The following is a 27077-nucleotide window of genomic DNA, read 5'->3' on the forward strand; positions in this document are numbered from 1 at the left end:
ATTTATTATCGACTGGAAGATTTTCTCTCTTTTTTATTTTGCAGGGATATTTTATTTTACAATACAATATTGCGTATAAATGTTTGTGTATCTTGATAAATTAAATAATAATTTCAAATAATTTAATAATATTTTCAAATATCCCGCCAGAAAATAATTTGACGTGACGATATAATTCCCGTACGGGTGAGACACTATTCACAGGCACATTTTTTACTAGTAGGTTTCCAATATTGATTGTTCGTAATTATTTCCCATTTTTAAACTGTCAAAATGTCATGTTGTCGTTATATACATGTGCATTGAACGATTTGGTACGAACAATAAGAAAAAAATGTTGATGCAAGTGTCGCCAAGCTCCTTGACACCAGTAGCTGTTGCTAATAGGTAATTATTCTAACGAAAAGAGTTTCACATTAATACAAGAATCTTCCATTTAACCTATTAATCATTCTTCACAAGTCAATGTTTGCACTAATAAGCTCACTTTATGATATCTTTTCCAGTGTAGTGCGAAAGAAAAATATTTCTTTTTTGAAAAAATGTAGCTACTCTCAAAAAGAACTAATAATAAAATAACACGAGGATAACCAAAAATTGACATTAAAGGAATAAAAGAAATCAGTAATTTACTCTTACAATCCACCAAAGCTTATAAAAGTAAAGACACCAAATAATACTTACTGTTAGAGAAACAGGTATGTGTAATTGTCAAGCATCTAGAGATGCATTTGAGTATGCAGCATCATCATGGTTTGGATACTGTTGTACAAATTCTGGGTTGTATTTTTTTGAACACTCAAATTACAGAGGAGGAGATAAAAAGTTGTCATATGTCAATGTAACATATTTTACGTGCATCCTATTTATAACAGAGGGTAATAACTTGTAAATTGTAGTAACTATGTATAAATTTTAAAAGATATACTTGACAAAATTTAGTCAATTTGTTACATTAAATATCATGTAAAAATTACAGTCTATATGTGAATATTTTTAGATAAATGCTATCAGACGACTGATTAAATTTCAATTGGAGTCTTTACTTACAAGACCGTAACAGGAGACGGTACTTATGAATATGATTCTTGCGGCAAGTACGAAAAATATGTTTTATTAATATGATGTGTTAAATGCTGAATGTTTCATTAATTTAATGTGTGATGCTCATTGTACAAGTCGCACGGAACACGGTTACAGCGAAATTTGTTCAGGTACGTGCAAGTACACACATGCCCGTGAATACATGTGTTACAGACATACCTATATATTGTTGTAATTGTGTAATATCTGTATTTACTTTTTTATTTCATATTTCTACAGGATTGTAACTGCGATGGTAATGTCAAACACTGCGATTTTTTTCGTAGATGTCGCTTCGGAGGATACAGTTGCAGTGGCTGTTTGAATTCAAAATATGAGAATACTTGCAAGCTTTGCATACAGACTTTTAGTAAACGATAACTAAATACATAATAATGCAAGAATATTTTATTTTATGGACTAAACTGCGTATAAATGATTGTGTATCTCGATAAATTATAAAAACTAATGTATCAAAATTGTTTTATTTGAAGAGAAGAGCGTAAGAGTGTAAGGATTTTATTCGAAATACGTTCAGATACATTACGTTGACACATTACCGATGATACTTATTAGCTGTGATTAAGCAGTTTGTTGTTTCAATGTGAAACATTAGATTAGTGTAAATTACTTTGAATATGTTACTTCATTTTCAACAGAATTATTACATCTTGTATTCCAAAATTTAAAATCCAATTTTTAATCCGCGTAACATTAATAATTTATCTACCAATTCGATCCTCTCTTTTAGCATTGTTTCCTGCTCGTTTAAAATATCATACGAAGGTATATTTTTTTATTGAAAAACAATTTATGAACAAACGAAGGCTCTCTCTGAAAGTCTGTAATTATGTAAAAAAGATTGATGCGTATAATTTTTTTTCTTTAATTTATGAATATATCATTGAATTAGCGAAATATTGTTTTTTTATTGTTGGTAATTTTCTAGAAAAAAAAAAATTTATAAAAATCATTCAACTTTCCGCCTGTTACTCGCGTATCCTCTCTGAAGTAAACTTAGAATGTTACAAGTCTATTTACTTGTGCGAATCAGTGGTACCACAACTCTAGGATTTTGAAATCTTTACTTTTACGCCGGGGTTCTCATGATTATACTTTGACTTTTGTTGGTTTAAAAAAAAGAGTTAATCAATAAACGAATGAAAGTATCTATTAACAATAAAATTATCAAAATATATTTTATATATAAATCACTATAATTTAATTGATAATTAAAGTAAGTAGATAATTATGTTTCTGTCCGAACAAAGATTGGTATTAATTCTGACAAGAATATCCATATCTTTTAAACTTTTCGTTTAATTACTGAAAATAAAAATTTGAAGTCAATTATATTTATGAAGATCTTGTGTTATAAAATATTAAAATTATACAATTATTATATTATAAAATTATACAATTATTTATAAAACTTCTAGAATGATTGTCGACTGTCGTTTCAAATATCCCGCTAGAAAATTATTTGGTGTGACGAGATAATTCCCTTCAGAGGGAGACGTAGTAATATGTGATTGATTATAATGCGGTAAATCTGTCTCCTCCGATCTGGGTGGATTTTGAATTTTGAAAATTTAAAAATTTATTTTATACGAAAATAACCTTTAGAAGAAGGATCTTTTGTATCTTTTATTTGTAATTTCATAGAAAAATTTGATTTTTATTAAAATCAATGCTATATATATTAAGTCAAAATCGTAAGGAATGTCTATTGTGTTCTTTATCTATGACCGTAATTCTACGATTGATCGATTTATTCACGATATTAATACGAATTTTGATCTTACATGTTGATAACGTCAAATTCAGAACTATTCGCAAAAAATGTGTAGTTACTAATAGTGCAATTTAAATATAATATATAATAATATAAATATAAGAATGGGATACTCTATCGTTAGAGACTTTTCATGTAGCGCTTGTTACACGTTATGACGCGAATGAATATGCTCCTTTAATGTTACGTGTGAAATTTTAGCAGAAATTATCTTTATATTTTATAATAGATGTTTTAAATGTCAAATCTAATTATGCAACGGTGAATAGATACATTTACATGATATGTGATAATTTATAAATTAATATACATATATCGTTTTATTCTAATTGAGTTATACAAATATATTAATGTGTTTAAAAAATGGCAGAAATAAATTGGTATGCTACTCTAATGTTTATTACGTCATTTCTAATTAATAGAAATTTCTAAGGTATTAATTTTCTTGTAGGATTGCCAAATCTATGAATTATCAAACAATACAATTTGCATCTTTGGAAGAAGTAACAGAGCATCCCTTAAAACCTGTTATGATTATGGTAATTCTATACAGTATAAAGTTCAATTATTAATACAATTACTTTATCATATACAATTTAATATATATTATATGTCTAATATATACAAAAAATGTCACTATATTGTAAATTATCTGTTTCTAGTTAGTTGATGGACGCAGTGGGATGAAACGTAATGTGTTACGAAGCACGAGCACTGGTTCTTCAACTGCCACCTCAACACCAACTCACACATCTGTTCCAGGTAGTTCTTTAACAGATCCATTATTAAGTCACTGTTCTTTTGATGGTTCAGATCCCCTCTCGCAATTTGCTAAGGAAGAATTAGATCCATTGTCTAAAATGGCTGCAGATGAGGTTTGTAAATTATATTTTCTTTCAAATATAAAAGAGAAAATTAGAGAGAAATTTATAATCCCTTGCATTAAGTATTATTTATATTTTGAAATATAATGCAGTGGGATTACTCTTGCAATACAGTAGTTACTGGTAAAAAATCTATGGATACTGCAGAAGAATTAGTAGAACCATGGTTAGCAAGGCGTACTACGATATTAAATAAATACACAACATCGGAAAAGTTGTCGATAGTTACTAGTTTCTTACCAGGCGGTGAAAAAGGTATTTTTTTCTAACAAACGATATTAGAAAAGCAAATAAAGTACAAATAGAAACTTAAGTATGTTACAGTTATTGTTAAAGTTCAACCAAGTGGTGGAGTTGTGGATAAAGTACGAACAAGATTGGAACAGTTGGATGATTTTGAAGAAGGATCGATTAGACAAATGTTAGATTTATCCCAACAACAATATACCGCAAGAGTTGAGCAATTAAATAATGAACTTGTACAAGCCTGGCATTCTGATCAAAGAGTTAAAGCACTTAAAATTGCAATTCAGGTTTTCATTTTTACCTTTTCATTATTAATTAAATTCCAAGGGAAAAAAAAAAATTGTAAATTAATGCTAAATTATTTTAGTGTGCCAAATTATTAGTAGATACATCTGTTATGGCTTTTTATCCTGGCAAGTTTGTTCTTATCACAGATATTTTAGACATTTTTGGAAAATTGGTTTATGAAAGGCTAAAGGTTAAAGCTGAATATTACAAGTTAGTATAACCACGTTATATCATATTATTTATTACTATAGTTCATTTATCCATGTGATTTAAGAAAGTGAATTCATTTTGACTACTTCCATATGACAGAAAGCTATCAGTTTAAAGACAGTTTTGGTCTTGTTACTATGCAAAAATCAATTAGAAAGTAAATTTTAATTGTTAATTTAGTTTTTCAATTTCGCAGAATAAAATACTGATTTTTAATTTTATTTATTTGCTTATTTAAAAAAAAAAAATTGCTAAAAGGGAAAAAATGTACCATTAATATTTTCATATTTCCAAGACCAGGAAATAAAATGCCCACAAGTTTACCTGATAATTTCACACCTGACATGGTACCTGAAAATGCGAAAGAAACTTGCAGGAATTGGTTTTACAAAATAGCATCGATAAGGGAATTAGTTCCACGTCTCTATGTAGAAATGGCAATAATAAAGTCTTACAGTTTTTTAACAGCAAGGTAAAAATGTAAATGTTTTTTGTATAATTATATACTATAATTACCATACAGTACAGTATGTATAATTATACTAAAAATATTATATAATATCATAATTATATAATATTATGTAATATTTTTTATGTAATTATACACATGATATTAGTGTCGGTTAAAAATAGTGTTATTTTTAGTGAATTTAATACAGCTTTGCTACGAATAACGCGAATGATTAGAGGTATTGGAAATCCTCTCATAGCTGTATATGCCAGATGTTATTTATGCCGAGTGGGATTAGCATTAAATAAGACATCTGATTTTGAATTTGTAAGGGAGAACTTTTACGACTTTCTCTTTACGTATCAACAGCTGTTTGGTCAATTCGTGAAAAATGAATTAATTGAACAAAATATGACCGTATATTCTTATTTAAACCTTTATTCGCCAGCTTTGGATTGGATTTTGCAAGTATTGGTAGCTACAACTTGTGAGAATCTTTTAGAAGATGTACTCTTTCGGTGCAAAAACCAAGCAAATAGGTAATTATGTGTGTGTGTATTTAATGATTTTATATTACATATAATTCTTACTTCACAAACGCTAATTTTTATGAGATTAAAATATGGAAGTATATATAGTTCTTTTTTTTTTTCTTTTTTTTTTAGTTCATTATTATTGAATAGTATTTTAACAGCATTTAAACCCTCGTACATTGGAGAGCGTGCAATGGATTTTGTAAATTTAATAACTACGATCGAAGATGATGGTAATTTAACGATGTTGCAGCGAATGATTAAATCAATTTAAAATTTGTAAATTGTGTACGTATGTATTAATACTTTTAGGTTTTCCACAGTATCTGTTATACCGAAATTTAGGTGAAAGTCTTGTGTTAGAATCACCACCAAAAGAAGATTGTCAATCAATTCTCAATACGATCTGGAAATATATGACAGAGTTAACAAATCCTACCAAATTTATGCACTGTATTGAGATTTGGATTCAATTCACTGCTATTCACTTTTCTGTAAGTTTAAAATTCTCGTAACAAAAAATATTTATTTCTTAAAATTCTGTGTGTGTTACAGGTCAATGAATTGAATTTATTCTTTGGAAAAATAATCGATCGACTTAATCCAAACAAGAATTTCGAACAGTATTACCCACAGTTACAAAATATTATTGAAAAAGTAGTATCTCACACACAAGATTTTGAATCGTTACTTGCTATGGTAATTGTTTCTTATCTGTTCTTACTTACAATTTTAATTTTTTTCCTTCCCTTTTCAAATAACATATATTTTTCAGGATAATTTTTTACCTCTAATAGATTTGTTTCATAAAGAAAGCATTAAAGTTGAAGTGTGTAAGACTGTCATAGAAGGTATAAGCGTTCAAACCAGTCCAATTACCGATCCTATTATTATAAATGCTCTCATGTTCATTGCTAGAATAATGCACGATTCTGTTAGGTAATTTCCTTGTTTTTTTTTTTTAAGCATATGTTTATATGTTTATATACCCGTAGTATACGAACGTATTGACACATATGCGTATAACCTGATAATTTCAAGGTAATTTCAGTGCTCTGACTGTTGAAGATGAAAAACGTCAAATTGGTCAACTTATATGCGGTTTAGTTCAACGTGTTGATTATGGTCGTGATTTTGAGAAACAACTTAATTTTTATGTTGAAGCTAGGGCAGCCTTTCCCAATCTCGATAGTGTTCATATACAACTTGTACAAGTAATTGCTCCTTAATTACGTGCTTAATATGAAATGAGCATTATATTTAGGAAATATATAATTAAAATTTTTCTTAATGTATGTAGTGTGTAAATAGATTATCAGTCGATACTCGAAAAATTGTTCGTGGACATCACACAAGAAGGACGTCGGCGTTTGTACGTGCTTGCGCTGCATTTTGTTTTATTACCATTCCATCGTTGACTTTAGTTTATACACGGTTACAGTTATACTTACTCTCAGGCCAAGTTGCCCTTTTAAATCAGTGCTTGGGGCAAGGTAATTGATTAAAATTCAACATTTATTGTATTCACTGAAATTACACAACTAACTAAAAATTATTTTGTTAGCTGATGCATGTTTTAAGGCTGCCTTGAGTTTAGTTCCGGAAATGCCCAAAACGATAGATATAGATGGAAGACAGAAAAGTTCACAACCTTATTTACTTTCATATTTATCGAACTTTTTGTCAACGTTGCTCATTGTACCGGTATGTATTTGCAAGTAGTACCAGATTTGATTTCATTGTAGACTTGTAATATAGAATTGAAATGTTATGATAACGAAAGGTTACAACAAATTACAGGATAGTCCGGAACATGGAGTTTTATATTTAATGCGAGGCTTACTTAACGCTGTTCAACGATGTTTCGAAGAAAACACGTCGATGAAAACGTATTTATATTTGCGCGTGCTTGATTTATTGTCAGCAATTGTCCAAGAAAATTATCCGTATCACGTTGAGAAGGTATGTTGAATAAAAATGAATGTACATAAAAGAAATTTGAAGTGTTGCAATAGTATTGGAGTATTTCTTATATTTAGGTTGATTCTAATGACAAATTATATGGATCTGATCAAAAATTTATAAACGAAGTAAACAAAATAAGTTCGAAAATCGTAGAAGAAATTTTATCCCATTTGAAATATCTTGGTTCTACCGATCAATTGGAAAAGCAAGTGGCGCTTGCAGCAGAACTTTTTAATTGTTTCGTTATTAGAGCAGATTTACGCGATCCACAATTAGCACATATAGCTGTGAATTTATGGAATTTATCTGTACGACATGGTTTCGTAGATTCAAAAGTAAAGGTAAAAGGTCACGATACGATCACTTTGTAAGCGATATTTTGAATAAATAAAATTAAAGTTATTTCTTTTATTTTAGATGAAAATGATAGCTTATATAGTACAAAAAAGTCACCACAAAGAATATGAACATTTTGGGGACATATTGAAAAAGATGTTGAAATAAATATACTGGTGAACGTCATAAGTAATTCACGAAAGATTGGAATTATAAGCAAATTGATGAAATGCATAGATAAATATACGCCAAAAAAATGGGTCAAACCTCTTTAATTAATTTTTTCTCTTTTTTTTTTTTTTTTTTAAGTCGTACTTGTATTGATTGTACATTAAATATCGCTTAATAATGGTGTTGCGTGCCGATCAGACCTCGACGTATACGAAGCGTTGAGCAGATCGGTGGCTTGCTGTCTTTCAACGTTAATGAAAGTCAGCTGGTTCAAGGGAGAGTTGTTTTGGGATTGGATTGGTATGATTGAGGAATGTAAATTGTCGTAAGAGAGAGCTTGAATTCGTGAAATGATAAGATTTGAGTGAGTTTGATAGTCGAACCGTGAACTGTCGTACGTCGATGGGTTTGTTCCGGAACTTCTGTGCTCGCTGCGCGATTGCCAAAAAACATTAACTGTCTATTTTTCTTGTGCGTTAGTCTTAAATAGCTGTGGATTCTACGGTTACGAAGTTAGAGAGATATGCTAATTGCTTCCCGATGTGAGCGAGGTCGATCCCTAGAAAATAGTATTTGCACTTTCTAATGGACCCAGGATGTATTCCTCGCAATATGTCTTGGATTTATGGAAATATGTCGTAGAAAAGTTGCGATAAAGACATTTACCAAGCCATAGAATCGAGAGTCGGGTATGACTACAATGAAATAAAAGTAAGGAAGAAACATAAAGTACGGTCAAGGGAAATTCCTGCCGTGGAGAAAATAGTAAATCTGAAAGTTTTATTCTTGGTTCGATGAAATTATTTTTCGCATCTCTTTTTCGAGTTCGTTTGTGATGGGGATCATTGCGATGAAGAAACTTACTGAGCCTTGGAATTGATAGTCCGATATGACTACAATGGAAGATAGAAAGTGACAAAGGACATGAAATATGATCACGGGAGATCATCCTTGCCATCGAGAAATTAGAAATTAGAAAATTGCTTTCCCTGGCTCGATGAGTTTGTCCTTCGCGGTACGAATTTCATCCCCATTGTATTCGGTAAGGCCGAACAAATGGCAAACATTTTTTGGCACATCAGAGGTACAATGCAAATATGATTTGTATACATATATATATATATATATATATATATATATATATATATATATATATATATATCATCAATATGTCAGAATACCATGAAGAATGCATTGCATTGAATTGAATTATGTTATGATATTGTCAAGCTTTTTACATATAAATAATATTTATACATTGATTATATCATGTTTCATGTATTATACGAGCCGTTAAAATTATTATAGAAAAATAATACAACAATATGGAATATAAATTTCATACGATTATATGTATGTATGTATGTATGTATATAATCTCTTTTTATGGAAGACTTGATTTTAGGGAAGCCCCGAAGGATCATTTCTTTAAAACCATAGGATCATTTCTTTAAAACTATTATTGTTTTAATATAGATCGAAGAGTATCCAAGAATATATTTGCGTGTTGTTCCGTAAATGTCAAGGCAGGTCTTAATCTTATTGCCGCAGTTCCACAGCCACCGGCTTGAATACCTGTTCATTGATAGTTAATAGTCTCTGTTATATTTTATTACATACGTATGTTAATCGTTAACTACTCTAATTGTAAATAAACGATAGGGTTTTGGAGAAACTGCGATTGGTAATCGGTGGATAAATATTAGTTGGATAAATATTATATACCTTTGCTTAAAAGTTTCTTAATGATGGCATCTCGTAGTTCCGGCGAGACGCAGTTAAATGCAATAAACGTTCCACGTCCGCGTATCGAATTGATGATGGTGGAAAATTCATTTTGTAAGCTGGTCAATTGCTTCAACATGTAATCGCCAACGGTGGTAACTCTGTGCAAAAGATTTTCCTTCCTTATCGTATCTAATACCGCTTCGAGTAATATTATTTTACTAGGATCTCCCATCCAGGTGTTGAACACGCGATAAGATTGCTTAGGTCTGTAAAGTGCGTAAATGTGTGACTGTTTAACGGAAGAGACGGCGAATCTTTTAAAATAACAAACACGTTTTAGGAAGAAGTTTACCTACCTTAAGGATTCGACGTGATAATAGCCACCCAATTGCATTTTTTTGCTAAAGGTCACTAAATCTGGAGGAGAATCTAAATTAAAATGTTCGTGACACCACATTTTTCCTGTTGGACCGCCTCCAGTTTGTACCTCGTCGATTAACAATGCCGCGTCATGCTGAAACAATGCATGATATATATTTCCAAGTTCCAAGTAATATGCATGTAACAGATAATCTACTTTCAACTAGTTTAGTACTTAGATTTACTAATCAACTAGTACTTTTTTCGTTATACGCTGTAATTGTTGAAAAAATTCAGGAGACGCGTGATTATCACCACCTTCCGCTTGAATTGGTTCAGCAATTACACCAGCAACTGGCATTTTCTTCTCAGTTTTATACGTTTCGAATAACTCCTCTACCTGATAATAAAGTAGTTAGTTAGTAAAGTAACGAAATTAACGATATTTGCAATATGTTAAAAACGTTCATTGGAACGCAAACAGAACGACGATTAAATGCTCACTTGGGCTAAACATCGTTCATCTTCTTGCTGATTCTCTCGAATATGTTCGTTCAAGGGATACTTGTAAGCAGGAAATGACGCAGTGGGCCAATCAAACGCTGGAATATCTATTTTATGAATGTATTTGCTGTGTGTCGTCGAAAGAGATCCCAATGTTCGTCCATGAAATGCACCTATTATCAATGTCATTATTTTTTTGACCAATTGATTCAATGAAATGAAAATCTAGAATCCAACACTATGCGAACAATTTACATGCTCGTGAATTTACCGTTGAACGAGAGTATCGAAAATCGCGGAGTACCAGGAACTTGATTCGTCATACAACTTTCCATTTCTTCTTTCGTAAATGGAGCACCGTTCCTTTGTTTTTCAGCATACCAAATAAAAATTGTCTTAAATGCATTCTCGTTTGAACAAGAACCACACATCATAGTCGTGATGTGAGATAATCCTGGTGGAGCAATCTGTTTGTACGTAATAAATATATCTGTTGTACAAGACGTACAATCATAATCGTATACTTTGATGAGCTAAAAGATAAGTACGTTACATACGTACCTCTTTATGTAGCAAAATTTTCTTCAACTTATCTGGCCAATCTTTTCCAGGAAAAACACCTAACGCAGGCCTATTTGCTATAATTTTCTGATGAAAATGTAAATCGATATATATTTGTTATTTGACGTGCGATATGTACATACTACGTATGTATGATTTTATGATTACGCGATTATACGTATACGTATATACAGATGTAGATAATATTTCAACAATCTGCTTATTGACTTATTAACCGATGCTTTTATTATTTAATTCGTTCTGTATGTTTAAATTTCTACGTGTAAATTTGTGATTTTCATTCGATCGTATTAATGTAATAAAATAATGTAGTAAATATTGTATTTTGAGTTGGAACGAAAGAAGTTTAAAGACCTGTTTTTGTTTACCTGATTAACCGGATCTGCCAGAGCTTTTAACATAGCCGGATGATTGTAGCCGAGGGGCATCGATGAAATTTGCATATAAACATCGAGCAAAGCGTTCCCATCGATGTCCATGATATAGTTACCTACTGATTTTTCGTAGTCTGCGAAGAATTGTACGGAAGAAGCTTGCTGCAGTCACAGATTTCAACATGTAACCCATTTCATCTCTAGTATACATATTTAGAGAAGACTAAATGTTACAAATAACGTACGAATCATTTTATTACTCAAATATAATAATTTGTTAGATCTGTTTCTAAAAAATATATGTTTGACATGTATTAAACATATTATGTTGGAGTCACATATGAAGTATCCGTATGAACAATTTCACTTCAAATGTGCAAGGCGCATACCTATATACATATGTACATACATACATATATATGTATGTAATATGTTGTTGTTGTTGTTGTTGTTGTTGTTGTACATAGGTTCTCTCCAACAAATTAAGTAAAAATAAATAATAGTAATTGAATAAAAAAAAAGATTTGATGTCTTCTTTGTAAGTCACTTAATTAAAAATACTTGATATCTGAAGAATTTTTAAAATCGACAAAACGTACTTGTATCGAATTGAGTTCTTGGAATAAACTACGTGATCGAGGTCCTGGTATTTCTGTTATTACCACTGGCTTTTTTGGTTCCTCCGCTAAAGACACGGTTAGGCATCTCTTCCAAGAAATTGCATGTCCTAAGTGAATCCATAAACAATTCTTAATTTAGTTTTAAGAAATCCTAAATACATATATTTACATGTATAAAACATAATATACATATGTATGTGTATGTGTAACATGTACATATGCGAGAAATGAATATAAGATGGTCGAAAGAAATACACATTTTTGTATGATAGAACAGGACACAATCTATATTATTTTATTTTATTTTATTTCCTTTTTCCCTTTTTTACAGATACTACAGTTCCAACGTTACCAACGTTATTTACAAATACGAATAAATCTCCTTATTACTTGGATTCGTGTCTATGTTAATTTTTCTGTTAAATTCTTATGTATTGTATTTTAACAGTTTCTTTCAATATCCTACGTAAGTCTGTATATTCCTGTATCGAGTAAAGATAAAAAAAGAAAAACAAATCGTTAAAACTAAACTCTTAATGAGTTTATTCTTCTTCTTTTTCCTTCGAATAAGTTACAGCTCTTCAACTATTCGAATACTCCAAATATTTTGAATATTCTCACACCTTCACATGTACATAGGTACGTGTATCATTTAAAAAAATTATCTTTTCAATGCAAATTATATAAATAAATAACCATGTTCTATACGGAACAAAATGCCTTTTATCCAAGTCAAATCGAATGTAAGATGTCGTGTTTTATTCTTTCCTGTTGATAAGATTTATTTTAAAATAGACTGGCATAACGTGCAACGTTGACTTCAATCACGTTATTCAGAACCCTCGATTTAATAGATCGAGCATTTAGTTTCATTGATGTCAGTTACGAGTAATTGGTTGTCGTATCAATGCATGTACACATGTACACTTTTGTGCCAACACATTTATGCGTACCTACTCAGCATCGTACTTGAGAATAATTCCACATATTTCGTATTTCCTCATTTAGCTTTCTCATACATCTCTCCTTATTAACGACAATCATCTTTGAAAACAAACGAATTTCTCACCCGTAAAGAATATATTTTGAGTTTCGAGCAGGTTATCATCTCTTCTGTATTTACCACTACTACAATAACTAACAAGTTACTTGTTGGATCGGTGTTATCGCGTAGAATTAATTTCTGGTAAACCTCTACAATCGTTATCACAACTGATAGCGATAAATTTATGTATCGTCGAAAATTTCGAAGCCTATATATTGCTCGAACATATGTATTTAGATGATTATTTTTTGTATCCCCACCGTCCCAACGAGTATCATGTACGTACGTACAAATAGATTGCGATGGTAGGTATTATTTTATGGCTGGATCTGCATTACGTTTGCTATATAGCTTTTCAAATTATTATTATCTTTCTTCGTCTTTTAAACCGTTTGCATTGGTAAACTCAAGATTAATTATTTATAACGGTTCGTGGAATTTTCTACATGGTGCGGTGCCGAGTTTATATGTTTTATATCTAACAATGATGATCGAAGCATCTACGATGCACGTTGAATTAAAAATTTTCAATCAAATAAATCAATCAATTTATTCGTACGATTCACATATTTCTGTACACATGTAGAAAATATGTACGACTACTTACATTTGGAATTTATTTCTCAAAATACAGGCTCTCTCTTGTTAAATAGCTTCCTGTAGCTGTTTAAGAAGATACTTCGTACGTATAAACATCGATGTTTCGTCCAATTGACATGATATTTCTGATTTCGATAAGATAAGCGACGAAATGGGATTTTTCCTTCTTCTTTTTTTCTTTTTTTCAGATAAAAAGGAAACAATGGAGGCTCAAAAGGTCGAGAAAGGAATAACAACAAAGGAATAATAACGACCATTGGTACACTTACATGCACTTATGTATAAACGTATACCTACACATATAATACTGAAGCATGTAATACTTGTTGGAATTGTTGAACAATACAAAATTTGATTATCTTTCGAGGATAGAATCCAAGTATTCCATTAGAATAAAATGACCACGGAGTGTAATATGTTTTGAGTGTTTCTTGTATAAAGTACAAGTATAACACGATAGAACAATACGACAATTCCACTATTTTCAATCAATTTGCAAACTTTGTTTTCTACTTTTGGTTTTGATATATTGCTCGTTTGCTTATTTATTATACATCATATTGAAATGCTGAATTATTATTACAACGGTAAGAAAAATACAGTTATTATTATATTCAGAGGATGAAGAAAAGACGAGATTGAAAAAAAGGAGATTGACGGAGAAAAGCGAGTTATCGATTTCTTGGTTGTATCGTGCGCGGACTGATTTACTCGGCGAAATACCGCTAGCTACTGCTGTTTCCATTTTGCTTGTTTAAAATTTAAAAAGCAAAAAGAAAAAAAGAATGAATGAATGAATGAATGAATGAATGAATGAATGAATGAATGAATGAATGAATGAATGAACGAACGAACGAACGAACGAACGAACGAACAAAGAAAAGAAGGAAGGAAGGAAGGAAGGAACGAACGAACGAACGAACGAACGAATGAAACAATGAAAGTTACTGAATTAGAAAAATTTGTAAAAATAGCTTTGTACCTTTAAACAATTGTCGTGAAAATTTTCGAATAGAGAGTACAGTTTGACACTTGTTAGCGAGCATCTTGTTATTTGATACTCCAACACCAGCCTAGAGGTTAAATTTCACGAGAAATTCGCAGCAGACAAAACGTTCCCCCAAAAGGACAGATTCACACTGACCACCGATGTAACACTCTGCTGATCCTTGCGCAGGAAATGTTTGATCGCTTCCGAAATTGTACGAACATTCACGAATCGTTCAGTTTCACTTTGACCGCGAATTTTTAACTAAACGTTGCTCGTGATATAATTTTCGTTTGTTCGTTTGAGTTCGAGTTCAATATCTCCAATATTTCGAATATTTTTAATATTTGTTGAAAAATAGCAGGGAAACGAACTCCCAGGTACCAACGTAGGTCACGTCGTCACTACGACCATGTGAATCAACGTGTTTAACTGCCGATGATAAACATGTACTTCCAACTTACAGCTTCCAACCCTGTGGCACGGTTTTCGAGCGAACACGGACGTGCACGAACTTTTACGAATGTTCAAATCTAATGGCGCGACTTATAGTACCGCCGATTCGAATCGCTTTCAACTTGAGAAATTCTGCCAGCGCTTCTGCAGGCAATCATTTTCATATCGTGCCGACGGAGATTCATCAACAGAGATTCGTTATGAAGGAACGCAAGTGCCTTGAATTTATTTTCGTGCGTTTCTTTGTTTTTTTCTCTCAAGGGGAAAACGGAACAACGAGTTCCTGCTCGATTCGATTATGTCGAATAGTGAACATCGAATTCGTGAATAACAATTTCATTGCGTTACGCAATAAGATTACGAAGTAATTGTAAATGAAAAAAGAATAGATGGACCTAGAGACTTACTAGACACTTTTACAATGTACATACATACGTGCTTTCGTATGATTGTTTAATAGATGCTATTAACTATCTAAACCTATACCCACGTGTTAAAATAGATACATACATTACAACAAGTATTATATCGATGCAATAGCTACGTATGTATGTACATAAGATGAGTAAACAAACGTATACATATGTAATGGGAATGAATGAAGAAGGCGAATGGCTGGCTACGTACGTATTATGTACGTACATAAGTACGTACGTAGATACTCAAGACTCTGGCTTTCCCTTTGCGCGACTAGCGTCTGCTTGATTTTAAAATGCCATTACGTTTCGTGAGACGAATAAAAATGGGTCTGTCAATTGTTGCGAATAACGACTAACCGAATAATGAAAGTGAAAGTAAAATTTCTGTGCTTTCCTTAATGCACTTGTAAGTAAGCAAGTTACTTGCGAAACTGGCTTGTTACGAGATGAGATTAATTTCAATGTTGAGCCAATTTCATCTGTCACATTCGAAAATCTTGTACTAATATTTGCATCGTTCCTGACCTCTTTATATCATTATACATGGACTTACGTACCACGTAAGAACGTCTGTTTGCTTGAACGAGCGTGTCAATCCAATTTTTACGAAACAATCGAAATAATCGATATATCTTGTGTGTATATGCATACACTTGTGCACAGATAAATCACAGTTGGAGCGATTTAATGAAAATAAATAGGTACGATACATACATTCATATAAATTGTTTCAATAAAAATCAAGTTTCAAATTACCCCAAATTATTTTTTCAAAAAAAAAAAATATATATATATATATATATATATATATATATATATATATATATACACTCTTTTCTTTTCGTGACACGTGACATAATTGGTAAATAGGGAAACAATCAAGCTAACAGAGGCATTCCGTCGTAGAATAAAGTTTCGTAGAACATAAACGAGTGTTGGCAGTCTCGTCAAAAACGTTGTAAGTGTCAAATAACTTTCGATTTTAGTGCGATGGTTTTGCAGATGGTTTTGTTCCACGCTAGTATTATCTGACTGGAAACCAAGCTGACTGTTGATCCTTTGCTCTCGGATTTCGGATGCTATTACTCTTGGGTGGTGGTAGTCAAGTTTTTCGGCTGTGGCAGCCCACGCTATGTCGCACGAGCATTATTCGTTCGCGCCAACGCATTCGTGTCTGTTCGTTCGACTGCGCGACATCACGACCGCTGTATGCTGCCACTTTGTTGTATTGTACGTTTCGTTTAATTAACACTCCAATTAACTTTGTGCACGCAAAATTTGAACGAGTTGATTTTATTTGTCCGTTTCTCATTGAACAGTATACGCTTTTCTCGTTTCAACGTTTCAACGTCTCAACGTCTCAACGTCTCAACGTCTCAACGTCTCAACGTCTCAACGTAGAGAACGATTTACGAAATTCAAAGGTGATTATCGAATAGGGAAATCTCCCCTAAAAAGATTTTTCTTGCTCCAGCAAACGAGTGACCTAGACAATTTTCACCTACAGCGATCGTTCGACCATCGATATTAAGATTCTGATCACGCACTCACCAGTAAGTATCCTCCCGTTCTTGCGGTACCGATTGCACGTTGCTTATTTTACGATTTACATTTCACGATCTACAGCTTTATCTGGCAAGAACCGTCAAAACGGTTTCCCGCTATAAAATTGAAAGATTCACAAAGATCGACAAAGACCATTTGCGAATTCATTGTAAAGGACGGCTCACACCGGGCGGGAAATACAAATATTTTAATATTTAGATAAAGCAAAAGCATGCGTTTTTCGAATAGCGTTTTTCATCTCTAAAGTTGTTCAACGGTTGTAAATTAATAGTTAGTAATCAATAGTTTTGCTGCTAAAGATTTTACATCCAGTAGCGCAGCAATAGAAAACATTCGAAAATTACATTACGATCGAGTAGATTGTGATGTTTCCTTTTTGTTAGCTAGAAATTAGCTAACGACGAATCTATGTTTCTCGATTGTCGAATTTCTATTTTATTCGTGACCTTGACAGAAAACATTGACTGAAACCTTGACTGAAGAGAATTCCGTCATTCCTTTCTCTCATTTTCACTATTTTACATTTGTTTTCGATATTCTTCTGTCGTCAAACCGAACTTAAATGTAACGAAGGACAAAAACTTGTCTAAAAGAAAGAACCATTATCCTTTTAGAGCTATCCATAAATTCTAGAACCATAAGCGTTCACACGCATGTGAGAATATGAAATTTCACGTATCTAGCCACATATGATACAAACAACAATTACAATTAGCATACAAATTGTTGGAAGGCGTACTTGCGTTCTTATGAAAAAAATCATCGCTCGAGTGATTTCGAATTCTCAAAGGACGAATCCGCTGTTTGCCTTTATCGTATCTTTTATCCATCCAAGTCTATTGTCGTCTGAAATGCGAAAAGTTCCACGAAAGTTTTACGATCGAAAGTCTCGATAACTATTCAAAAGTGGAGAAAGAAAACATGTCACATATTTTCAATGCATATCTTTCAAATGCATTCTGATTACGATTTTGCAAACGATTATTACGGTAATGTTTTATCAACTGTACGTAATAATTTTGCTACGTACGATTCATTTAAAGACTCTTGTTGATTTTTTTTGATATTACAACACATTTGCAAAATTGGAAAGAACCTAATAAAAGGAATATCACAAGTATTGTTACTAATATCCCTATACATACATCATTCGATCGAATTAAAGTGTAGTATGTACATGAAGTAAGTAAGTAAGTAAGTAAGTAAGTAAGTACAAGTAACAATATTAACAAAAAATATATATATTATAATACGGATGATGCTTCACGTGATTCATAATACGTGTATTCAGATTTTAGTCGTCACCAACCTTCGACAATGTTCTCGATGCAAAAAGCCAATGTCTCTCTTAAAAACCTTTTAACTTTTTCTCTTCTGTTATCTCGTGAACATGCTACATGCATGTTAAAACAGCGAATGCTGATTTCGGATATTCCTTCCACGATTCGATTACTATTCCATTCCTTCCAATTTTTTTGTTTATTAGATAGAAAACAACAATTTTGACAGTTTATTCTGAAATGTCGATCAAACGATCAAAATTTCCTCTCTGCAATAATAATATCATTACAAGATCGCTTTGTAGTTAAACTCCTTACAATCAGACCCCTTAAAATTTTATTATCTATTTTGTTTAATATTTGCAAATACAATTGAAAAATAAAAACTAATCTTTTCGCTGGCCTTAATACGTATGTAAAGATACATGTGTACATATGTGCGTACGTATATATACAACTTGGATATGTTCTTTCTTTCTAAATTTAAACTTTCGATTGTATATATCTGTATATATATGTACATAGAATACGTATGTAGGAAAAAAAAAGAAAGAAAGAAAGAAAGAAAGAAAGAAAGAAAGAAAGAAAGAAAGAAAGAAAGCAATGAGAACGTTAAACTTTTTTTTTAACACACGACTGAGAGAATTAATCATGTACATCTGTACCAACATCTATCTAACTATCGTCTAATTGTCGGTTGTTATGACTTTTTTGTTTCATTTCGTAATTCTTTTATCTTCCTCCAGTATTGAGACATATTTTTATCACGATTTATATACAAGAAACTTTGACAAATTGCATCTTTTAATCTTAATTATTATGATTCTATCTAACAATAATCGCAATTATATGAATGTATTCAGAAAAAGCTCATGCTTTGCTTTTGTACAGCTTTTAAGCTATTTATAAGCTATTTATACATGAGCTGTCGTGATTCTTATGTTACCAATTCTTACGTTATCATGTTCGATGGACAAATCGGATGAATCGTTATTATTTAACACTCGTTAACATTAGATCGCATCGACTGCAACTCTGCCTTGTATCCCAATAAAAAAATTTCGATTGGTTACGTACAGCATTCTTTCTTATCTACTCTTTTCTTCCATATGTTTGTTAAAATATTTCCCAATCCTTCGACTATCTTGTTCGATAAGAAAGAGAAAAATATGATTAAGATGAAAACGGTCATTGGTTTTCTATGTATAATATTTGACGAACAATATTTCACGAAAATCTAGCTGCTAAATTATCATTCAGCAACATGAAAAATATCTCACTATCCGATAAAAAAAAGACACAAGTTGGTTAAAAGCGAGTAAAAAAAGACCTGGTTAACCTTCGCCGTTTTGGAGAAAGGCGATACACCGATTTATCTCGAGTTACCGAATTCCGTTGATAAAGGATAAACATAAGGGTAAGTTTAAGAATATTGAAATGCGGAAAAAAATTTCAGTCATATATATATATATATATATATATATGTGTGTGTATGTGTGTAAATGGAAAAAATGTTAATCACTAATTGTACTCGACAAGTGTTTTCATCTGGTTCTAATACTCATTTAGTACATCTTTCAAAGTAATCGAAATTTAAAAGTTAAAAGTTTACCATTTTTCTCAAATTACGCACTCTTTGATTAATTTATATCGTTACTTGTACTTCTTTATGAAATCGCCATAAAGATCGCTGATATTTTCCAAGTTTTTCTTTTTCTTTGTATTCTATCCATCTTACATTTACTCTGTTATTCTAACATAACATATTATCATTATTATTATTATTATACACTTTTCATTCACGTATGATTTGAAAGGAAGAGAATGTTATTGTTCAATGGTACGATGTCTCATTGTGTTGTTTCATCGCAAAATGATCGAATGACATCCTGTAATATAGTAAGTAACAAAAGTACGTTTGTTCAACATCTACGACGCTTAATTCGTATGCTGAAACATATCAAATTTTAGATACGTGTAGGTATATTGCGGGTTTTATAATTCCATTGATTGTCAAACATGTCCACTCACACGTGCAAAGATATTATCATTCGACTGGTTTAATGTCAGTTTAAATTTATGCTAATTTCATTCGGTATTTCAAGTTAATGATCATCATGTAGTAGATACAACTTTGATTGGTATTACGGACCTTTGGAATAGATTTCTTTTGATTCTGCTATAACTTATGTACATAAATAATCTATGTGATTATCGTAAGCTTAAATTTTTTTTTTTATAAAAAGACACAAGCACAGGTTGTACTGGAATAACGGAACAAGTGTTGTTAGACTCGAGCGCATATGATAAACTTGATCACTAATGATGAAATAAATGAAGATATTCAGAAAAAGCTAGAAATAGAGTAAACTACATCTTTGATTGAAGAAAAGTTGAAAAATTTACATTTTCTAACAAATGTATATATATATATATGTATATATGTATATATGTATACATGTATGAATGTACGTGTTATGTATTAAAATACATTACTACGTCATATCGCATGATATGAAACGTAAATCTTATGTATATTTTCTTTTGTATATATGTATGGATACCTATCTACATGTGTATACTTAGAAAAATGTAGAAATTTAGTATGCACTTGTACTTTTGTATCAATTTCGTTAGTTCATGAAATACTTTCTTATTAAGAAAAACATTTCAATTGTCAACTCAGCCTGATTGATATTTACTATGTATGTATACGTAGACACGTATATATGTACATATGTACATACTTACATACATTTATATTCTTACGGAAGCTTTCATTTCCAGCGAATTGAATTCATTATTTTTTACCATTTAGTTTACATTTAGTTTACATTCATATGACGCCACTTGACGATCATTTTGATGCCAATTATTATTCTAACATGATTAAAAATGAGATGTAAATAATCCTATCGTACGTAAATCAAAGCGGATATTATTACTATCGTTAGCTAATTATGTAAATGGATGTTTTTTTTTTTTTAATTTCACAACAGTTGAAATCTCTGCACCTTCACGAATTCATTGTACTCTGTTACAATGCTAAACATAGTTTCAAGGACACTTTGCTTGATTCATTAATATATTTATTACAGCAATGTCATGTTATTGTTTCATTAGCGTTATCATTATCATTATTGCCATCATCATCTTCATCATTCATTACTATACAAATTTGATTTTCTCAAAAACGAAATTGTATTTGATTTATATAGAATGTACAGAATAATATATAGAATAATTTCCTGTCTACGTATTCTGCCAGAGAGAGAGAGAGAGAGAGAGAGAGAGAGAGAGAGAGAGAGAGAGAGAGAGAGAGAGAGAATAAAAATATAAAGATCTGAACTTTTTTGTCATTTGAAAATCTTGTTTTAGGTGGTCATGATTAGCAGATATCGATGTCGGAATATAATATTTTTAATAACCTGTTTCTTTCTTCAGGTAAATATAAAATATAGTTATCGGACATGTACGATAATCGTTATTTCATTTGAATTTTACAAAGTTTGATTGAGAAATACAAATGTTAATACGTTTATTCCAATGATCTATGATAATTAATTATATATAAATTGCGAGATGTTTTGCGTTCACTCAAAATTATTTGAATTATCATAAACAAATAAATTTAGTTCGTTTTACTGAGAATTGTAAAATTGCAATTGTAAACGACGTATCAATGTGTAGTACCGAAATAATATTTCTAGTTGTATAAAGTAATGATTTTAAAGGTTCCCAATTGCATTCATGTACATGGTCATGGACGTTTAATGGACCCACCTGCACGAAATAGTATGTGGCGTTTTGGATATCCAAATCCTGTAAATTACAATGATAACGAACTCTTCTGTGGCGGATATGCAGGTTCGTTATTTCACAATGGTTACCTTAATAATAAATATCTACTATCTCGATATCTATATCTCTAGTGAGTAAAAGAGCAACAATAGAGAAGCTTGAATGTAGATTGTACAATAGGTAGACGATGAATAAAATACAGCTTGAAATTTATGTCGCGTTACATAATATACGTTTAAGAGAGATTCAAGGGCTTGGTGTAAAAACCGGTCAGCTCCACTTTTCATGGAGCCGTCAAGATCGACTTTTCACTCTGATTTAATATACAGTGTATGTACATGTAGTAAAAACGCGACGGGATCACGAACCACGTATTTATATAGCGATTATGTGGCGATTCTTTGACACGCTGACATGTATGCAATATAATTATCGGTTATAGTGCAATGGGTGGAGAACAAAGGTCAGTGTGGAGTTTGTGGCGATGCTTATCAGTTGAAAGAACCGAGACCACACGAAGCGGGTGGCGAATATGCAAAGGGCACTATCGTTCGGCATTACACAGTTGGTCAGGTAAAGTGTTCTCTCTCTCTCTCTCTCTCTCTCTCTCTCTCTCTCTCTCTCTCTCTCTCTCTGTCTATGTTTTGAATTTTTAATTAAATTAGTCAAATTAAATCGATCGAATTAAATTAGTCGAATACATCGTCGATCCGAATCTATATTTTTATAGGATATCGATGTTGAGATTGAGCTTACAGCCAACCATCTAGGAAGATTCGAAATGTATCTTTGTCCAAATAACAATCCAAGGCATGTGGCAAACCAGGAATGCTTTGACAGGTAATCAAAATTTTTGATTGATGACATTGATTCATCTCAATGCTAATTTGTGCAGATGTCTTTTGTACAAATTGTCTTTTGTACCCGCTCTGTAGCAAGTAAAAGCACTATACACGCGACACACATATTTTAAATTGCTTTTATACTTACTTTACTTCCCACTGCATTCTTCGTTTTATTAGTTATTAGTATGTCGTAGCATGCAATTGCAATTAGTTTGTTCCAAAATAGTTCCTCGTTGTAGTATCGATATTATATTATTATTATATTATTATATTATATTATTAACTCTCATTAATACAGATGCAAGTACACTGGTATGTTTAAATTTTCAAGATTTAATTTTATTTCATTTTCTTTTGTTACCAATGCAGTATTCACATAGATACAGATACATACATACTCCGTTGAATTTTACCGATATATAAAATATAAAAATGACGGTGACTGATACAACCATATGTACGTACAAAATATCGTACTAAAAATATTAAATTTAAAGCATCTTTTGTCAACAGCAACTTTACTAGACAGCAATTATTACACTGTTATTATACTTTTCAAACTTTGCATCGAGTTCAGATAATCGAGAGTCTTGAGACGTTCACGATTCGAAATGATACTGCCTCGAAACATCTCTTGGAAACAAGTATCCATCGTCAAATTATAATTATCCCCTTTTCAAAGATACTCGTAAAAGTAACTCTGATGAAATCGTTGCTCAAGGTATCCGTTGTATATATCTGGGACCCGGGACGTTCGATTTGAGATACCTGCGGACACTGAAAGGAAAGCTATATTTCGATATAAGGTAACATTACCGCCGTACGTCACTTGTACGCAGTGTGTGATTCAATGGAACTACTACACTGGTTTGTATTTTTTACGTAATATTTGCTTCTATACGATAGATATACGAACTTCGCTGTATCTACTTGCAGCTAATGATTTTTGCAATTTACTGTTCACTGTCACTGTTCTTTTGAATTGAAAGAAAAGCTGCTATTTACAATGTATGTACACATGTATATGTAGCACATATGTTTCTAAAATGCGACAGCGCTGCAGCGCAAGTTCAAATGTTTCAGCTGTATATTTAACCATTTATATTTATAAATTCTTTTTATAGATTCGCAATCCGTGTATTACGAATGATAATTGTTGTATTAGGTAATATGTGGGGCACTTGTGAAAATGGAACTGAAGCAAACGGGTGTGGAAGACCGGAGACGTTTCGAAATTGCGCCGATGTGAGCATTGTTACTAGCACGGCTGGAGTTCCACCCCTCTTTGTACAACAGGACAATCCCTTCTTGCTCTATTACAAAGACTACCGTTCTCCAAACAATATATTCCCACTCGTCGTTAGGTAAGTGTACATTTCTGCACAATTAACACAGGCACCAAACTTATTAATAGAAGCTGTTCTTCGGTCGACAGATCTCAGGTGTGCATGTCCACTTTCCTTTACCGACGTATACCAGGAATGAGCGACTGGTGCCAAACTAATTGTCTTCGCTATCCGCCAAACTGTCCAGCGGCTATTTGTCAATGCCCGTAAGTTGTTTTGACAATAACATATATCGTACATCTTTTAAGAAAATAACGGCTCGACGCTCTTAATTCGAGAATTTCGTCTTAATGACAATTGCGTTTGTCGATAATAAATGTAATAATTATTATTTGTTACTATCTACAAATACCTACCTGGTATGTACATATATATCATTCTCTTTTGGAGAATGTCTTGCAAAAGCTGTTTTGTAGGAACGAACAGTAGTTTTTTGACAAACTATAGATTGGCTGTTTGTTCGATCGAGCCAAATCATCAATTTAACATAAATTGGGCCGTGTGTATTGTCTCGTGATATTTTTTACAATTTTGTACCTTTTCACTCGTATATAACAAACTTGCAATGCAATTCCACGATTTCGTACATTGCTATGTACGAAAATAACTAATTTAGTTTCTTTGCTTTATTTAATAAAGAATGGTGTAGTAGTTTATCGTAGTTTATCGAAGAGTGAAATTTTATGAAAAAATTTATTAAACGTTTCATCGTATGTTTTGTAACAGGGAAGTGTGCGATGCGATCGGAGACATTGCTGGCAAAGACGGCGCGAGCATTTATTGCATGGACAAGTGTCTAGTTTATCCTTCCAATTGCCCTTCGGAACGTTGCCGCTGCTATTAAACAAATTTCAATTACGCGTCAGATAACAACTTACTTCGCAAGGAATTGAAACGCTGTGCTTGCAATGATGGTTCTGTATCTTTGCACCTGACAGATGCAAGTTGACAGAATTGTTGTAGGTATTTTAATATTTCAATAACTATTTGTTATGTTTTTGGCAGACACAACTAGAAGACAGTTACTCGAATAAAACACCCCATCAAGCATCCCCACTTGTAAGAAATTTCATTAAAATTCAAAACTTTAATTTAGCAAATTTAATTCAAATTGGCCCATTTTAATTGGCATCTGACTTTACATTTGATTTTGTACGTTGAAATACGATCAACATCTGCTATTAAACAACTTCCACACCATGGATAACTATCCAATTTATTTCATAACAACCCAAGTATGTACATACATTAATAAGTAGAGTAAGATATTTGACAATCCGTGTATCCACCATTTTTTCTATTTATTTCTTATACGATGAATTCCTACTATCGTACATGTACCTATTTACGTATTTATTGAATAATGTAGGTACATGATATTTGTTAGATTAAGATTAAATAATAAACAGTAAGCTTATTTGATTCAGTGAGTAAATTTATAGTACGTTATCATCGTTATTACTACCTATTTTTATTGCTATCTGGCTGTTATTTATTCAGTACATACGAATCAATTACATTCGTTGTGCACGATATAGTATAATGAAATAACATCTCGTATGGACGGATCTTTGCAAAGATTTATACGACTATAGATGAGAAGTTTGAAAATTTGTTTTGCTTACTTTTGAAAAGTTATTATTTTTTTCTCCTTTTCTTTCTTGAATAAATAAAGGAGATGTCGGGAATTTAATTCAATATGACACAGAATTTAATCTCACTATGGTGTATTTAGTATTAGTATTAGGACATTCTATTGACAGCTTAAAATAATACGCAGATATCACATATTATATAGGTTTGTAACGAATAACATTCTCTCTGCTTTTACGTATACGTGTGCGTGTGCATGTGTACGCATACATACCTACATACGCGTAAATGCAGCTACATTTAACAAAACAATCATTTGTTTAATTATAAGCCGCAAAACGTTTTCAATGCAACAATTCTCTTCACGCGTATTATACGTACATAAGTACTTACATACTCGTGTGTGTGTGTGTGTGTGTGTGTGTGTGTGTGTGTGTGCGCGCGCGCGCGCGCGCGCGCGCGCGCGTGCGTGTGCGTGCGTATGCATTGTATACCTACATATTATACAGGTGTATTGTTCATTGAATCGCGTTGCGGTTGGTCGAGGTCCGATTTCTCAATTAAAACTCGTAATTTGCATCGGCCTCGATTAATACGAACAACATATCTTGTCGGTTCAACATTCTATATACTTTTTTCATCTTTTTGAGTCTATACATTGTTAATACTTTACAAAACTATATACACTAAAGCCTTTTATATCGTACAACATGTTTTCAAATGTCTAAGTAAGTAGTAACATGTTTTATTTGTTTCATTCTTTTGCATGTACTTTATTATATGTATGTGGTAATAATTAGTTATTCAGTGAACAATAATGTGTTCAACATGTCAATAATACAGTTTCAAAATAAGTTGTGATAGACGCATCGCAAGTCACTAACGCAATCTAACTAATACAAAGGTCATCGTAAATACTTACTTATTTACTTACTTACTTCGTTTCCCCTCATTCATACGTACGTCCTATTGTAATATTATTATTTAAGCAACTATTCAACGTCCACA

The 27077-nt window shown here is 31.9% G+C and overlaps 3 protein-coding genes and 2 long non-coding RNA genes across 7 annotated transcripts; 4 read left to right on the plus strand and 1 right to left on the minus strand.

Annotated features, from left to right (window-relative positions):
* The first annotated feature begins 221 nt into the window (after nt 1–221).
* Nucleotides 222–1483, plus strand: LOC122534204. 2 transcript variants are annotated; one of them, XR_006307848.1, is made up of 5 exons: nt 223–387; nt 507–878; nt 1001–1097; nt 1180–1214; nt 1324–1483. It is a non-coding gene; the product is annotated as an uncharacterized LOC122534204 (long non-coding RNA). The 2 variants fall into 2 exon arrangements; XR_006307847.1 differs by having other exon boundaries at nt 222–387; nt 1001–1214.
* Nucleotides 1484–2835: 1352 nt separating this feature from the next.
* Nucleotides 2836–8057, plus strand: LOC122534198 (VPS35 endosomal protein-sorting factor-like). The gene is made up of 18 exons (XM_043664583.1): nt 2836–3258; nt 3330–3417; nt 3541–3753; nt 3855–4017; nt 4087–4295; nt 4376–4506; nt 4802–4978; nt 5152–5496; nt 5623–5723; nt 5803–5984; nt 6046–6189; nt 6266–6429; nt 6542–6704; nt 6791–6983; nt 7055–7194; nt 7291–7452; nt 7530–7796; nt 7873–8057. The coding sequence occupies exons 1-18, from the start codon at nt 3242–3244 to the stop codon at nt 7957–7959; spliced, it is 2946 nt and encodes a 981-aa protein (XP_043520518.1). The 5' UTR covers nt 2836–3241; the 3' UTR covers nt 7960–8057.
* Nucleotides 8058–9339: 1282 nt separating this feature from the next.
* LOC122534200 (4-aminobutyrate aminotransferase, mitochondrial) lies at nt 9340–14928 on the minus strand. Its single transcript, XM_043664592.1, has 10 exons — nt 14758–14928; nt 12110–12237; nt 11505–11672; nt 11116–11202; nt 10826–11021; nt 10555–10727; nt 10310–10450; nt 10047–10204; nt 9688–9956; nt 9340–9537 (listed from the first exon to the last, which is right to left on the minus strand). Exons 1-10 carry the CDS (start codon nt 14819–14821, stop codon nt 9422–9424), a joined length of 1500 nt encoding a protein of 499 aa, XP_043520527.1. The 5' UTR covers nt 14822–14928; the 3' UTR covers nt 9340–9421.
* On the plus strand, nt 9825–10653 carry LOC122534203. Its single transcript, XR_006307846.1, has 2 exons — nt 9825–9963; nt 10053–10653. It is a non-coding gene; the product is annotated as an uncharacterized LOC122534203 (long non-coding RNA).
* Nucleotides 14929–16764: 1836 nt separating the features above from the next.
* LOC122534201 lies at nt 16765–26990 on the plus strand. Of its 2 annotated transcripts, none has more exons than XM_043664594.1 (10): nt 16765–17062; nt 17146–17191; nt 21863–21928; nt 22219–22351; nt 22728–22858; nt 23016–23125; nt 23852–23997; nt 24296–24494; nt 24566–24682; nt 25203–26990. In XM_043664594.1, exons 3-10 carry the CDS (start codon nt 21869–21871, stop codon nt 25318–25320), a joined length of 1014 nt encoding a protein of 337 aa, XP_043520529.1. In that variant the 5' UTR covers nt 16765–17062; nt 17146–17191; nt 21863–21868; the 3' UTR covers nt 25321–26990. The 2 variants fall into 2 exon arrangements, with proteins under 2 accessions (XP_043520529.1, XP_043520528.1); XM_043664593.1 differs by lacking the exon at nt 17146–17191 and having other exon boundaries at nt 16784–16868; nt 16958–17062.
* Nucleotides 26991–27077: the final 87 nt, after the last annotated feature.

This window comes from Frieseomelitta varia, unplaced genomic scaffold (genome assembly GCF_011392965.1).
Source record: "Frieseomelitta varia isolate USP_RPSP 00005682 unplaced genomic scaffold, Fvar_1.2 scaffold_579, whole genome shotgun sequence".
In the NCBI taxonomy this organism is placed as follows: domain Eukaryota; kingdom Metazoa; phylum Arthropoda; class Insecta; order Hymenoptera; family Apidae; genus Frieseomelitta; species Frieseomelitta varia.

Coding starts and splice junctions, on each gene's coding strand:
- LOC122534201 (XM_043664593.1), top strand. CDS start 16,848: ATGCTGCCACTTTGTTGTATT. Junction 22,352..22,727: donor CTTCTGTGGCGGATATGCAG/GTTCGTTATTTC, acceptor TATCGGTTATAG/TGCAATGGGTGGAGAACAAA. Junction 24,683..25,202: donor GCGGCTATTTGTCAATGCCC/GTAAGTTGTTTT, acceptor GTTTTGTAACAG/GGAAGTGTGCGATGCGATCG.
- LOC122534200 (XM_043664592.1), bottom strand. CDS start 14,821: ATGCTCGCTAACAAGTGTCAAACTGTACTCTCTATTCGAAAATTTTCA. Junction 10,451..10,554: donor ATGAACGATGTTTAGCCCAA/GTGAGCATTTAA, acceptor CTTTATTATCAG/GTAGAGGAGTTATTCGAAAC. Junction 9,957..10,046: donor TATCACGTCGAATCCTTAAG/GTAGGTAAACTT, acceptor CGCACTTTACAG/ACCTAAGCAATCTTATCGCG.
- LOC122534198 (XM_043664583.1), top strand. Junction 5,497..5,622: donor TGCAAAAACCAAGCAAATAG/GTAATTATGTGT, acceptor TTTTTTTTTTAG/TTCATTATTATTGAATAGTA. Junction 5,985..6,045: donor TCACTGCTATTCACTTTTCT/GTAAGTTTAAAA, acceptor TGTGTGTTACAG/GTCAATGAATTGAATTTATT.